A 14,114-nucleotide genomic window follows, 5' to 3' on the forward strand; every position below is an offset into this window, starting at 1 on the left:
TGGTTTTGGACTGCTCTATCAGCTTATGATGGTAATGTTTTTTACTGTTGGTGTGGTGATGATATGTTTCACCAATTCACTTCAGTTCCATTATCAAGTTGAGTCAGTAGTCAGTTTATAAACGGTTCAGGAATCATCAGGATTAGAATTCAGAATATAAATTAACCCAAACCAATCCAAACTAGAAACCCCTTGTCGTATTTTTCGAACAGGAAAAGATTATACAGTATCTGATTATCACGGCCAAGATCATTTCTTTTTGGAACGAGATGGCTCGCAGGCCGAGCACCGAATTATGGATAGTTGCACAATGCTGCATAATTAAGTTTTGGCACCGTAGTATATGAATGTTATAAAGTTTTTGCCTCAAAGTTCAACACGGTTCTTCAAAATCTGATGAGGTAAACTGCCTCAAAAATCTGAACATCCCAATATTGATGAATGAACAAAGCAGAAACAACGCTACCGGACGACTACAACTCAATAAGCGCCATCCATTTCATTGTTTGAAGTTTTACATGGATACGATCGTGGAGAAATTCAGAAAGTTTTCAATCAGGACTACAACTCAATAAGCGCCATCCATTTCATTTTTTGAAGTTTTACATGGATACGATCGTGGAAATTCAGAAAGTTTTCAATCAAGATCAGCTATCTTTATTGGGGCTTTTCAACTTCTGCAGTATCTGATGTGGTAGAATGTCAAGATCTGCCAGTGCCTGCAAGTACACAGAAACAACTTAACAAGATACTCCTATGAATCTATGATGTACTAAAAATGGTATGATGTACTAAAAATAGTGGCAGGAGCATCAACAAATATGAGGCTGCCTAAGTTATGAATTGTTTAATCATTGACTGTGGTACTTATAATACCTTAAAAGAGATGCAATGACCAAACTACAGATACCCCCATTCTTTTTACACAGCAGTTTGCCTTTTCATGGTTCTCCAAAATGTTACTTTGACTATAACTACTCGTGACTTTTGTATAATTTATATTAATGAAATACAGTACTTATGAACTTGACAACAAACCTGATCTAAATAAAGTAGCTCTAGTATAGCCAATAGATTGTATCAAGGCATGGATGCTGAAGTGTCAGATAAAAAGAAAAAGTGTAGGGTGGTTTCCTTTCATTTTTGGGTTGCACATAAATTTTCCTTGTCTAATAGGTCAACACTTTAGTAATGAAACTGTACAAGAGAAAGATTAAAAACAACATAAATGACAATTGAGTGATCAACGAAATTATCAGAACCCTCCAACACAAGTACATCACGATTAGACACCAAACTAAGGAGAAGCTGCAATTAATTTTTGAAATGGTAAACAAGTTTAAGAGAATAAAAAAGTACAAATATTAAAAATGAACTGTTGAAGAAAATGCATTTACCATTGACATGGTTAAAAACGTGTAGAATCAGGCACTCCATACTTGCACCTTCCCCTTTGCCGTCCCAATGTAAATCTCATTCAACTCAGGATTATATGACAATGCAGAAACAATAACCTTGGTATTGATGTCTGTAATGCATTTTCCACTTTCTATGGAGCTTATATGCACCGCTCCGATACCTGAAAGTGAAAATGAATATTCTTGTTAAATCATCTGTTTGACAGTGTAGCAGATCTCAGTTGATATTTATATCTTTACCTTCTGACTTGCATCCAGAAATAATAACATCCTCATCTTTTGTTATGAACAACTTATCATCCACGCAATTCAGTTCATCTAGTACATGATCCTCAAAATTTCTCACTATATCTCCTTGAAGATCTCTCAGTTCTGTTGAGTTATTCTGGAAAGACAAGAATAGGTTTCTACCATGCAGTGCATGGAACTCATATATCCCAATAGGTACCTCGGTGATCTTTGAACTACGCAACTACATTAAAATATGGAAGATTGAAAAGGATCAGGAGTGCACAACAAAATGAATAACAAAGTGATTAATACTAAATATATCTTACATCAAGTATCTGGAGGTTTCCATTCTCATTCGCAAAATTCTGCTTTATTATCATCTTGTCATGTAGAGGTTGAATATCAGGTCGTTTCGAGCTAGCAACAAGCACAAACGAGTGTGTTTCTTCAAAGTTCTGAGCACAAAATATCCTGAAAGGATAGACATTATGTGTCTGCTCCAGCTTTATAAGGAACAATGATGGCCTAAGAAAAAAAGGAGAAAGTTCAGGATTAAAAAATAAAATAAATCCACAAATGAACACAGTAGAAGAAGTAAACAATGGTGTACCTAAAAACAACTTGATGGACATTCACATCAGGTATTTGATACAGCAGAGAATAATCCTTTAAGTCAAAAACTCGGTAGGTGCTGCAGAAAAAAAAACAAATATTATGTTTGTTTGGCTATCATTGCAAGGTTTATAGTTACATGATAAAAATGATATACCTGCGTTGTTGTATCAATGCTCTTGCATTTGGTGCATCAAAGTCCACACTATCTGGCTATTTTATATTTTCTGATTCAAAAATCTGCTGACCATTATTCTGCTTGTTTGACCTAATGCACCTGTGAAATCAAATCAACATCACGGTTTAGAAGATATCACAGTAAGACCACGAATGGCAACTAGTACACAGAAACTGATTCCAGGTTCCTTACTCAAGTGGGGTTGATGTGACCTGACGAGACATGCAGCCATCAAACAAACGAGAAGAAGTTGTAATCACAGATTTGTCCTCCTTGTTGTAGAATATAGAGACAATTATTTCATCGTCATATCTGTTGAGGATTGATATCATTTTATTTGTTACTGCAGCAAAAGAGAGATTAGTGTTTGAGCAAATTTCATTTTTCATCGAATTTATTTACAAAATTCTAATAATTACCTCTGCTGAGTAAAAAGCTCAAACCAGAGCATAACACTACAGCAACAAGATCTTTTAATGGAAGAATCTGCAGAACTGCAGATCTCTTCCTGATAGGCCTCTCTAAGTGTCGAATGACATCCTTACATCTGTAGATATCAAATACGACCTACAAGAAACTTAAGTTAATTATACTCATCTGCAGTTTATTCAGCTAGGAACAGCACAACAAAGGTTAAGAAAAAAAGGTTAGAAGACAAAACAGGGAACAACTAGAGATAATAACCATGAAACTCTGATCAAGCACGAACAGACTGGAGGGACTCAAATAAAATTTAACTTGTATGTTGCCAAACCACATGTTGTTTTTTCAGTGAACACAACACCTTAAAAATAATGCAAATTTATTCGAATTCAAATAGGTCATAGCATACTAAAGAAGTGCCTTCACGTTTTGATGACAAGCTAGAAGCATAATACCAATATGGGTAGAGATTTTCTAGTCTTGGAGCAGAACAATGTTTATCGTATGAATGTTTGAGCTACCTAAGAACAGGAGGCAAGAGATCATGGATTACTTCTCAAAATCACGTCGACTGAGCGAAAGTTCTGAGTGTATAAAGTTTCGATAGAACATAAGTATTGATCACTTCCACTATAATCGAGAAATTAGTATATACTTGTATGATGGTTCTATTCTCTAAGACACATATTTACATAGCATGCAAGAAGCTTTTTAGATAACATGCATGACAGATTTTTTTTTTTTAAAAAACGTGAATATTAGGGAATGACCTAATATCAAATAAATAGAAGGGGTGAGGCTTCGAACCCAGGCCAACTAGCCCACCACCTTGTGGAGCTAGCCAAAATACCCCTGGGCGTCTCTCATGCATGACAGATTTCATTGAAAGCAAGGGCTCCATGGAATGAAAGAATTGCAACATAAAACAACAAGGACTGTAGAGCACCGTGAATACCTGATTCCGTTGAACAATGAGAACAAAATATGATATGTTGAGGAAATACAAAACAGGATATATAAACATGATATCAGGGGAAAAAAGAGTAATGCTACACAGCTACAGAACTTACCAATTTTTACTACGGATTTGTTCATACAAAATCATGTTGCGACATGAATTCAGTGCTAGCAATTAATAATCATAAGCCAACAAAGTGAAGAACTTCTCTCATCGGATGCAACTGTTTTAACAAAACGTAAAAATATCGAGGCTTAGCTGATGATTGTTGTGTCCTCAATGCACGGACTTAATTCTTTGAGAAGAGGCACACGGTAAGGAAGTTTAGTACCAACTTCATCAAAATTTCTAAGGAAACCTCAAATTATTTTCACTCAAAAGAGGGCACAACTCAGAATAATCTAGCATAGCAATTTCATCAAGTAAACAAATGAAATGAACAGAAAAGACATGTTAGTCTGCAAGAACTTAAAAGTCACAATAATCTACCTTATTGTTCTTTATCTTGGAGAAGACCTCATGTGAGAATGTTGAAGGTGTGGGTACGAATCTGCTGATGCCGCATGTCCTCAAAGAGCAGTGCAATCCGATTTCTCTAAATTGTAGCTTCATAACCGTGCTGCAGCTCTTCTTTCTTTGCTTGCTGCTGCCTTGTCCATCCTGCGCATGCAGAACTGCATCTTTAAGCTTTTCATGTTCACACAATGAAAGAAGGAAAAGCCACAGCTTCATAAGCATAGGTCCATACTACGCACCTGTTTATCGATGCATCCATCAATTTTGGCCGTCGAGACGCCCGCAGGGCCTCCACGCGCGCAGGAAAGTATCACGGCTTCTTCATCAACTTTCATCGCATTCTCGTCCTCGTCTTCCTCCTCCAAGAAAACCCGTCTTCTCCTCTTGCCTCCTCCTCCTCCTCTCTCTAGGACCTGTCGCCCATCCGCTCTTCCACCGGAGCCTTGATCATCCTGGCTGTCGGGGATGTCGCCGTCGGAAATGAGACTCAGTTTCATGGCTTCAGGAATCTTGTTCCCCCCGATCCTCTCCTCTGTAGGGTTTCTTGATTTCTTCTCGCAGATAGGAGAAGTGGGAGCAGCCGATTTCTTGATCGTTTCTTGATCGTGTCAGAAAGGAGAAGGGAACAGCAGCAGAGGGCGAGAGAAAGAACAGCAGAGGCGGGCACGCGCGAGGCTTAAAAAAACAGCGGCTCGGCTTGGACTCAGCTCGGCTCGTTACCAATGTTGGGCCGGAACCGTGAATTGTTGGGCCGGCCCAAAGCAGGGCTACTCGCCGGCGTAACGAGAACGGAGGCGGAGCCCTCCGCCGTGGAGGTGGCCGCCGCATGCGCTGCCGCTCCGGCTTGCCGCCGGAACTGGATCAGAAACGCGGAGCAGAGCGGCCTGGAGCGAGGAGCAGGTGGATCGGTCGACGGGGCGGGGAGGGTAGGGCGTACATGCCGCCATCTCGCCGGCCGGCGGAGATCGCGGGGGGCGGAGTTGCCGCCGCCGGTTTGAGTGTTGGTGTTCATGGCGGCGTGGCGCGGCGCGGCGGGGAGGAGGAGAGGCCGCGGTGGCGGTGGTGGTGGTGCAGCACTGTTGCTGCCTTGCCGGAGAGGGAAGAGGGGAGGGGAGGGGAGGGGAGGGGAGGCGAGGACTGAGGAGAGACGGCGACGACTCGCGCTTCCAGGAGAAGCGGAGGAGCGGTTCGGTCGGTGGGTGTGGGTGCAATGCAACCGGACGCTGACATGCCCAGCGCCCAAATGCAAAGCTTTCCTTTGTTTGTGTTTCTTGCCAAAAATTGGACAGTGTTTTTAAAATTTTATTTTGCGGTGACACAATGATAATTTTGAAGTAATAGACCAAATGGACATTTTCTTTTGATTGTGTTTCTTGAAAAAAAATTTTGTAATGATAAATTTACAAGAAACAAACCAAGTGGATATCTAGTTTTATTAGAGAGAAAATTCGATACATAGCACAAGAAAAAACTCGGTACCAAAAAATAGCACAACACATTTTTCACTTCGACCAAAGGCACAGGGCACCAATTTTCTTGCGATTCATAGCACTCCCGTCACATTTGCCATCCAAACATGTGAGTTGACATGGAAAAAGACTCATTTGCCCTTCTTCCCCGAGCCTGCCGTGCAATTAGGAGGATGCCTCGCATTGTGATTAATCTGGGGAGTACTACACTTGCAAAAAGCTAATTAGGATTTAATTAATTAGTTGATTAATTAGGTAATTAATGACCATCTCGGCGAGGCTATGGCTATCGGTGGCTTGTCCCATCCTCGCCCTCACATGGATGTAGTCTTTGGCTGGCTCTGGCTTCTCCTCAGCTGCCGCCGCGTCGCCATCGCCATCATCTCCAACGTTAGCGACCTTGGACCGCTTCGGGCTCGCGTTCGTGGCGTGCTATAGCACGAGTTGTTGGCGCTAGCGCTACCGTGGTTGCAGATGCTCCCGAGCCGGCCGATAAGGCGCCGATGGCCGCCATCTCATCAGTCATCACCACTGCCCTGCGGAGACGACACGAGCGAGCTGAGCGCGGAGTCGAAGTGCGCCACGGACTCCGCCGCCGCCGGCGCCATCATCATCATCATCATCTGTTCAACCGCCACCGCCCATGATGGCATCATCGTTATCGTCCCGTACGCCGCCGCCCCGCGGGCAGCAACGCGCCCGCACTCGTGTCGGCGCCGGACGAGGAGATGGAGGAGGAGAAGTAGTCGGCCATCATTGTCGTCGTCAGCGGCGGCGGCGGCGGCGTACAGCAACCACATCCATCCACGCCGACGCTAGGGCCGCCCGCGTCATCGTCGTCGTCCTCGTCGTCAAGCGGCCGCCAGCGCTGGAGGCTTGCCCTGGATCAGCAGTGCCAAGCGCTAGACGGGGTCCACCTCTCCGACGGTGAGCAACGCATCCACGTCATTGAAGAGCCCGCACCGCAGCTCGCTCGGTGGTGATGGGGAGACAAGGCAGTCGCCCAGCACGCCGATGGCCGCCGCGCCGCCGACCACGAGGGAGCGAAAGAGGAGACCTGGTGGGGAACGTGGGGAACGAAGGGCAAATGTGTCCGATGAAAATTTTCTCCACACCGATCTAACGCCGTTACTTCAAAATCCGATACAAAATGCGATAGAAGTGCTACGGGGCGAAGAAAAATTGGTGGCCTATGCTATAGATCAAAAGTGGAAATTTTTTGTGCTATTTTTTAGTACTGCTTTCTTTCCTGTGCTATGGATCGAATTTTCTCTTTATTATATGAACGATTTTTTTTAGTCTGGACTAGTTTGGACAACAAACTAAAAGCCCAAATTGCATATGCAAATTTCACGCAAACATAAATTCGACTAGCACTTTGAATTACACCGGCTTAAATTGTACTGCTGCTCCGTATTTTTTAAGGTCACGTCGATGTCCTTGTGAGTCGATGAAACTAGTATTGTTTCGAGATAAAGGGGATATCTAGATCCGGGTGTAAAGGTTTAGCGTATCACATCAGATATTATATAAAGAGTCGCATGGAGCGTTCGGACACTAATAAAAAAACTATTTACAGAATCTGTTAGTAAATCACGAGACGAATTTATTAAGCCTAATTAATTCATTATTAGCACATGTTTACTATAGCACCACATTGTCAAATCATAGAGCAATTAGGCTTAAAAGATTCGTGTCGTAAATTAGTCGTAATATGTGTAATTAGTTATTTTTTAAGTCTATATTTAATACTTCATACATGTGTTTAAACGTTTGATATGACAGGGTGTAAAGTTTTAAAATAAGATCTAAACAAGGCCAAAGAGAACAAGTTGAGAATATGAGATGGGATTCAGCCATTCAGGGGTAAATAAACAAAATGAAATTTCAAAACCGCAGACAAGTCCGAGCCCGGTAGATGGACGACCAAGATTTCTGTTGTTCGAATCGGAAATTACCAAATGCCGTAAGCCGTAAACGAATCGGAAATGGTCAGTAGACTATAAATATACGTGTCCGAGACTAGAGAGACAACTTGGGTGCCCTCATTTGTTCTCTTTTGCGCGCAGACGAGATGGTGCAGAGGCCGCGCAAAAGGGCGCGGACGACGTCGCCGTGCTCGCCGCCGGCGTCGTCGTGGCGGGACCTCCCGCTGGACATCGCCGGCGAGGTCCTCCGCCGCCTCCCGTCCTACGCCGACCGCATCTGCTTCGGCGCCACGTGCCGCTCGTGGCGCACGTCCGCGCGGGAACACCGCGCGCCGCCGCCGCTGTCGCCGTGCCTCTGCTTCGCCGACGGCAGCTTCCGCGGCTTCTTCCCGGAGGACGCGCGGCCGTTCCGGCTGCCCGCCGCCGCCGGCTGGCTCGGCTCCTGCGGCGAGTGGCTCCTGTACCGGCGCCACGACGACGGCGCGTACCTGCTCGTCGACCCCTTCTCCAAGGCCGCCGCCATGGCGCCGCTCCCCAGCGTGTCCCGTCTCCATGTCCGCCACGACCCCATCGTCGCCGTCGACGAGCGAGACCTGCGGTGGTGCAGGCCGACGTGGCTCCCGCGCGAGAACACCGGCGAGCCGCAGGCCGCGGCGTCCTTGCTCAAGCTCGCCGTGTCCCCGGCCGCCGACGTGGTGGCGGCGGTGGTCGGCGAAGGGAGGCACGGCAAGCTCGCGGTGTGCCGGCCGGGGGCGCCGGCGTGGTCCGTCAGCGGCGGCGACGGCTGGAGGCGGATCAAAGACACGGCGTTCTACCAGGGCAAGCTCTACGCCGTCGACCACAACGAGGACCTCCTCGCCGTGACGCTCGCCGCCGACGGCGAGCCACCGGCCGTGTCCCGCATCGACCGCGTGATCAACGGCAAGCCACCGGGGGCGGCCGCCCTCCTCCGCGTGACGCTGCACTACCTCGTGGACTCCGGCGGCGAGCTGCTGCTCGTTCGCCGGGAGGTCCAGCGCTCGTCGATGGTGAGGACGCAGCCGTGGCAGCACACGGCGGAGCTGCAGGATCGCTTCGCCGTGTTCAGGGCCGACTTCCGGAGGTCGCGGTGGAGGCGGGTGAAAACCATCGGCGACGAGTCCGGCGGCCGCGCGCTGTTCGTCGGGCGGTGGTGCTCCAGGGCGGTGCGCGTCGCCGGCGACCGGTGGGCCGATCAGGTCTTCTTCCTCGAGGACGGCACCGGCGACGAGTGGCACACACGGGCGCAGCGCTGCTCGCTGAGGGGGAGCACCTTCGGGTGCGTGAGGCCGAATGAGCTCCTGCCGTTGATGACGACGGCGGACGGCCAGGATTTGGATGCGACTTGGATATTCCCTCGGGAGGCAAAATTGTGAGTGGCATAATAACCAAATGCTGCATAATTGAGTTCTGATATATGGAGTATTATTTATGAAATGTGTAGAGTTTTTGCCTCAAAGTTTAACATGGTTCACCAAAATCTGATGAGGTCGAAGGCCTCAAAATTTGAATATCCTAATTTTTATGAATGATATGAGCAGAAAAAACAGCTACGAACTACGGGTTGACCTTGAGCGCCACCCATTGTTTGCAATTGTGTACATAGATGAAATCTTTTGGAGAGATTCGGAAAATAGTTTGCCAGATTAATTGTGGGTCAGCTATCTTTATTGGTGCCCTTTAAGTTCTTTGATGATGCCATCAGCAAGAGAATCTGCATCGTAGTTCTTGCCGTAAAATTTAACAAACTCCATCTTTGGATTCATCAAGTACCTGCGAGTACATGAGCTGTTACTTAACAAGACATACGAGATATACTAGTGATACTATCTATTTCCTAATACTTCCTCCGTCCCAAAATATCGCAACCTCCCAATATATAGCAACCTAGAAGTGAATTTGGCCTGTCTAGATTAGTAGTTCTAGTATGTCTAATTCACTCTTTGCTTGCTACTCCCTCCGTTTCGAAATGTTTGACGCCGTTGACTTTTTAGCATATGTTTGACCGCTCGTCTTATTCAAAAAATTTAAGTAATTATTAATTCTTTTCCTATCATTTGATTCATTGTTAAATATATTTTTATGTAGGCATATAATTTTACATATTTCATAAAAATTTTTGAATAAGACGAACGGTCAAACATGTGCTAAAAAGTCAACGGTGTCAAACATTTTGAAATGGAGGGAGTATATTTTAGGATGGAAGGAGTACGAACAACAATGGTGTGGCAGGAGCATCAACATATCTGAGGCTGCCTAAAATTATGAGATGTTTAGTCAATGACTGCAGTAGTGCAGTGCTATAATCTCTTAAAAGAAGATACAATGTCCTAACTACAGATACCATTATACTACAGCAGTACGCCCAATAGTTCTCCAAAATATGACTTTGAATAACTTTTATTTTTACATAGTTTGTACTAAATGAAATATGATCTTAACAAAAAAAAGTCTAAACTAGTTCTCATTTCGCAAATATATTGTATTAACACATGGATTCTAAAATGTCATAAAAAGGGAAGAGGGAGTTATTATTTCACTTTTGGGTTGCAGATAGATTAGCCGTATCATAGGACAGAACAACTCTATTACTAGGGCATCTTGATTGCACACCATCAGCAAGTCTAAGTTAAGCAATGATACTGTACAATATAGATTAAAAATGACTTACATGACAATTGAGTGATCAACGAGATAATCAGAACCCTCCTCCTCTGTCTTCATATAGTAAACTCGATAAGCACGAGCAACCTTTCTTATCTCATCAGTTGTGCCAGTTAGTCCTATTAGATTTGGATGAAACTCTGCCAAACACAGGTTGCTCGTCATGATTAGAAAGCAAATAAAATAGAAGCTGCAACTAATTTTTGAAACGGTAATAAAGTTTACTAGAAGAAAAAATGTATGGATATCAAAATGAATGGTTGAAGCAAAAGCACGTACCATTAACATAGTCACGAACTTGCTCTACAGTATCTCTCTCAGGATCAACTGTGATGAAAACTGGCACAACTTCCATTTTTGCCTTTTCCTCTGAAATCAACACAAGTTTTTACATTGGTTTCATGTACAGACCTCAATCAAAGACACAGAAATAGAAAAAAACAAGAAAAATATATTATGTGTCCAGGGACATGCTCCAGCAAACACAACAGATTTCCAATGGAAAGTGGATACTGCCATCACCAAGTTAAATAAGGTTCACACCTGTATTCTTTTATATGGATGTCAGAGTATATAAATTTTATTTTTGTGCAATTTATTTGTAAGGTAGTGAAATAATGCACAGCCACACCTAACTTGTAAGCAGCAACAACAGCCTTTGGAGTTAAGTTCCAAACAAGTTGGGGTAGGCTAGAGTATTCCAATTGGTTTCAATGAACTTTTCAGTGACAGCGTCATGGCACTTAGCACAGGGACAAGATGTTTGGCTACATTATAAGCATGTATACAGTGAGTTATCAACAAAATTGTACCCAAAGCACAAAAATCAAATCGACTTACTTATTTTATCAATTGCCAAAGCCATCTTTTGAAGTTCATCTGGACAAATGTCAGGGCAGTGTGTGAAGCCAAAATATAGCAGAGTCCACTTGCCAAAGAAATCCTTTTGCGTGACAGGTTTCCCATCATGGTTCAAAAGATTGAATGGACCACCGATGGCTGCAGTGCCTACTGATGGTTCTTGCTTGACAGCACTTGTTCTATTCTTCAATTCTGGCAAAGATGTGCCAAGAGAAAAAAAAATACATGAGAAATTCAACAATGAGCATAGCGATTGTAAGAGCCTGATAAATTCCTACTACATATTAAATTCCCATTAAGCATTTGCCTTTATTCCTACCACATAGAGGTTTGGCAAAACTGAATAAAATATACTCTTAACCAAAGAAAAGAACACATAAAAATGCACAGAGTTCGTAATATAGGGGTTTCAACTTTCATATGCATATAAGGTTTTAGACTTCCGTACCATGCAGTACTTTCACCGACCTATGAAGGTTTCACTGGTAAGCAACTAACCAGCAGCATTTACATCTCTTGTTTAATGACTCTAAACCCCCTCCTTTTCTTTCTAATCATGCGTGCAAAGAAAATGCAGCTATGGAGGAATCAAATGTAGTGGTTTTAAAGAAAAAATATGAAGGGTGTAAGTCTATAAATTGCAGTAATGGACTATATAAGTGAATCAAATGGATTAGATTCAGAGGAAGTACTAAGGGTATGCATTTGTAAAATGCAGCTATAAAGGAAGCAACTGGAGTGATATCATAATATATAAAGGGTATGAATCTCTGTTCTTGAAACTGGTGTCACTATTCTTATAGTCACGGCCCCTATGCAATACAAGATAAATGAACTTAAGCAACAGCAAGCCAATTCTGCGAAGTTGGGCTGCTCTTCTGCTGGTGCAGCTAGTTCGTTTTGCCTCTCCCATCTTACATACAACATGAGACAGCTCGCAGTAAATGCTGTATTTTCTACAGTAATACTTCAGTTCAATAAGTAAGCAATAACCAAGACAAGGAAAGCACAGTACAATAAATTAATCATTGCAAAGTTACTCTAGGCAACATATTCCGCAGGTAATATCTTCCTAGGTGTTACAGATAGAATTCCAGTAAGTTAATTTGACCACAACACAATGACAATCTTCTAATGTGTTTTTAAAGAGGCATCTTAGCACCACAACAAACAAAAACAAACTCACCATAGTAATCTACCTTCAATGTGACGCTTTTTTTCCTTGTCGTAGTACACAATTATCCCTCCTCCAGTCACGAGAAGCAGGAGAAAGCTCAACCACGACACCGGCTGAGAGAAAGCAAAATTTCTTCAAATAAAGCACTGAATAATGCCATTTCAAGCAATTGGGCCGATTTCCACTACAGAGGATTCCAGTAGAAGACATTTTGAAGGACTCACCCCTCCTCGCACTGATTTTCCAGCGTCCCCTTGCTCAGATTTCCCTGACTTCCCATCACCCCCTTCCCCGCCGGTCGCCGCGGCAGGCTTCGCGCTGTCCTGCGCCGCGGCCGAGGCATCGGTGGAGAAGCCCCCGCGCGCCAGGAACGCAGCCCCGAACCGAGATGCAGCCCCCGGCTCAGTGATCCGCTGCAGCACGAACACGCATCAACAACTAATCAAATCTCCCAGCCTATCAAGGTGCCACCGCGTTATAGATGTGGAGCAGAGGACGAGGCATCTAGGGTTCACCTGAACCTGCAGCGCGCGAGGACGCCGCGGAGCAGGAAGGCCGGTGGTGGCGAGCGCGCGGGCTAGGAACGCGGCCCCGAGCCGAGATGCGGCACCCGGCTCAGTGATCCCCTGCAAGCACGAACACACATCGAAAAATCATCAAATCAACACAGACCATCTCGTTGCCACCGCGTTCACGACCGATGTGGGTGTTCTAGGGTTTCACCTGAAGCTGCGCGCGGGGCAGCGGTGGAGGGGGGAGGCCGCCGAACGCGAGCGCGCGGGAGGGGAGCGCGTGGAGACGCGGGGCGCGCCTCATCGTTGTCACCTCAAAGCGGCGGCGGCGGCGGCGGCGCGCCGGATCGGAGAAGGAGACGGGATTGGTCAGCTAGTGCGCAGCAAGGCGAGCGAGCGAGCGTTTGGCTCCGCCTCGGAGGAGCGGCGGCGCCCGTGGGTTTTTGGGGGAGACGGGTCGAGAGGTTTTACCTCTCTTTGCTTCCGACGCAAGATGGTGGTCGCCGGCATATTCCTCTCAAATTTCTCCCATTGCAAGGGCAAAACAGTAATAGCACACCAGGAGAAAATTTCTGTTAAAATTGGTAAAGTAGCATAATTAACTTCCAAACTACCAAATTTATTAGTTGAAATTCCATTTTATATTTTTAATAACAACGAGTACTACCACATCAGAAAATTTACTAGTTGAAATTCCATTTTATTTTTAATAACAACGAGTAATACCACATCAGAAGAAAAATTCTGTTCAATTTGGTAAAGTAGCTGAAACTAATTCCTAACCACCAAATATTTAAAATTTTGTTCCATTTATTTTAGTAACAGCTATAATATTGTTTTTTAATTTTAGAGGTCGTTCTAATGTTGATTTCTTTTATGAATTCAGACTGAATTTGTATGGAACGATAGAATATTTAAATTTGATTTGGTTGGGGTGCGCCAGGCCCAGGCTGTAGTGCAACGCCTGGGCGACACGCGAGGGCCCAAGTGGCAAGCCACTGTGGTGGACCCTCCCCCACAAAAAATAAATTTAATATCGAAGTGGACACATGGCCCACATATCAGATATTAAACTGATAAGAACAGATACTACACTTGATCTTAGCCAAAAGGCCGAGAAAGGTATGCTTTGGAACGGAGCCCTGCGCC

The 14,114-nt window shown here is 44.6% G+C and overlaps 3 protein-coding genes and 1 non-coding gene across 5 annotated transcripts; 1 reads left to right on the plus strand and 3 right to left on the minus strand.

Moving 5' to 3' along the window:
• Positions 1-394: 394 nt before the first annotated feature.
• Positions 395-5,548, minus strand: LOC4328371 (uncharacterized). Its single transcript, XM_066307150.1, has 10 exons — positions 4,576-5,548; positions 4,310-4,480; positions 2,859-3,006; positions 2,632-2,782; positions 2,419-2,538; positions 2,260-2,340; positions 1,976-2,174; positions 1,659-1,890; positions 1,398-1,579; positions 395-719 (listed from the first exon to the last, which is right to left on the minus strand). Exons 1-5 carry the CDS (start codon positions 4,831-4,833, stop codon positions 2,475-2,477), a joined length of 792 nt encoding a protein of 263 aa, XP_066163247.1. The 5' UTR covers positions 4,834-5,548; the 3' UTR covers positions 395-719; positions 1,398-1,579; positions 1,659-1,890; positions 1,976-2,174; positions 2,260-2,340; positions 2,419-2,474.
• A 2,331-nt stretch (positions 5,549-7,879) lies between these two features.
• LOC4328373 (uncharacterized) lies at positions 7,880-9,475 on the plus strand. The gene has a single exon (XM_015772228.2). It carries the CDS (start codon positions 7,880-7,882, stop codon positions 9,125-9,127), a length of 1,248 nt encoding a protein of 415 aa, XP_015627714.1. The 3' UTR covers positions 9,128-9,475.
• On the minus strand, positions 9,155-14,091 carry LOC112936036 (protein SCO1 homolog 1, mitochondrial). Of its 2 annotated transcripts, none has more exons than XM_015772229.3 (8): positions 13,177-14,091; positions 12,969-13,079; positions 12,678-12,866; positions 12,476-12,566; positions 11,256-11,468; positions 10,695-10,784; positions 10,423-10,555; positions 9,155-9,524 (listed from the first exon to the last, which is right to left on the minus strand). In XM_015772229.3, the coding sequence occupies exons 1-8, from the start codon at positions 13,267-13,269 to the stop codon at positions 9,419-9,421; spliced, it is 1,026 nt and encodes a 341-aa protein (XP_015627715.1). In that variant the 5' UTR covers positions 13,270-14,091; the 3' UTR covers positions 9,155-9,418. The 2 variants fall into 2 exon arrangements, with proteins under 2 accessions (XP_015627715.1, XP_015627716.1); XM_015772230.3 differs by having other exon boundaries at positions 12,975-13,079; positions 13,177-13,444.
• Positions 13,895-14,091, minus strand: LOC4328372 (U2 spliceosomal RNA). The gene has a single exon (XR_003241075.1). It is a non-coding gene; the product is annotated as a U2 spliceosomal RNA (transcript).
• Positions 14,092-14,114: the final 23 nt, after the last annotated feature.

Source organism: Oryza sativa, chromosome 2 (genome assembly GCF_034140825.1).
Source record: "Oryza sativa Japonica Group chromosome 2, ASM3414082v1".
Lineage (NCBI taxonomy): Eukaryota > Viridiplantae > Streptophyta > Magnoliopsida > Poales > Poaceae > Oryza > Oryza sativa.

Bases quoted from the DNA above. Each gene is read 5' to 3' on its own strand.
- LOC112936036 (XM_015772229.3), bottom strand. From the start codon at position 13,269: ATGAGGCGCGCCCCGCGTCTCCACGCGCTCCCCTCCCGCGCGCTCGCG. The intron at 13,080-13,176 runs GTGAAACCCTAG...TCGTGCTTGCAG, and splicing joins TGCCCCGCGCGCAGCTTCAG to GGGATCACTGAGCCGGGTGC. The intron at 11,469-12,475 runs GTAGATTACTAT...CATCTTTGCCAG, and splicing joins AAAAAAGCGTCACATTGAAG to AATTGAAGAATAGAACAAGT.
- LOC4328373 (XM_015772228.2), top strand. From the start codon at position 7,880: ATGGTGCAGAGGCCGCGCAAAAGGGCGCGGACGACGTCGCCGTGCTCG.
- LOC4328371 (XM_066307150.1), bottom strand. From the start codon at position 4,833: ATGAAACTGAGTCTCATTTCCGACGGCGACATCCCCGACAGCCAGGAT. The intron at 4,481-4,575 runs GTGCGTAGTATG...CTGCATGCGCAG, and splicing joins ATGGATGCATCGATAAACAG to GATGGACAAGGCAGCAGCAA. The intron at 2,539-2,631 runs GTAAGGAACCTG...TTGATTTCACAG, and splicing joins GTCACATCAACCCCACTTGA to GTGCATTAGGTCAAACAAGC.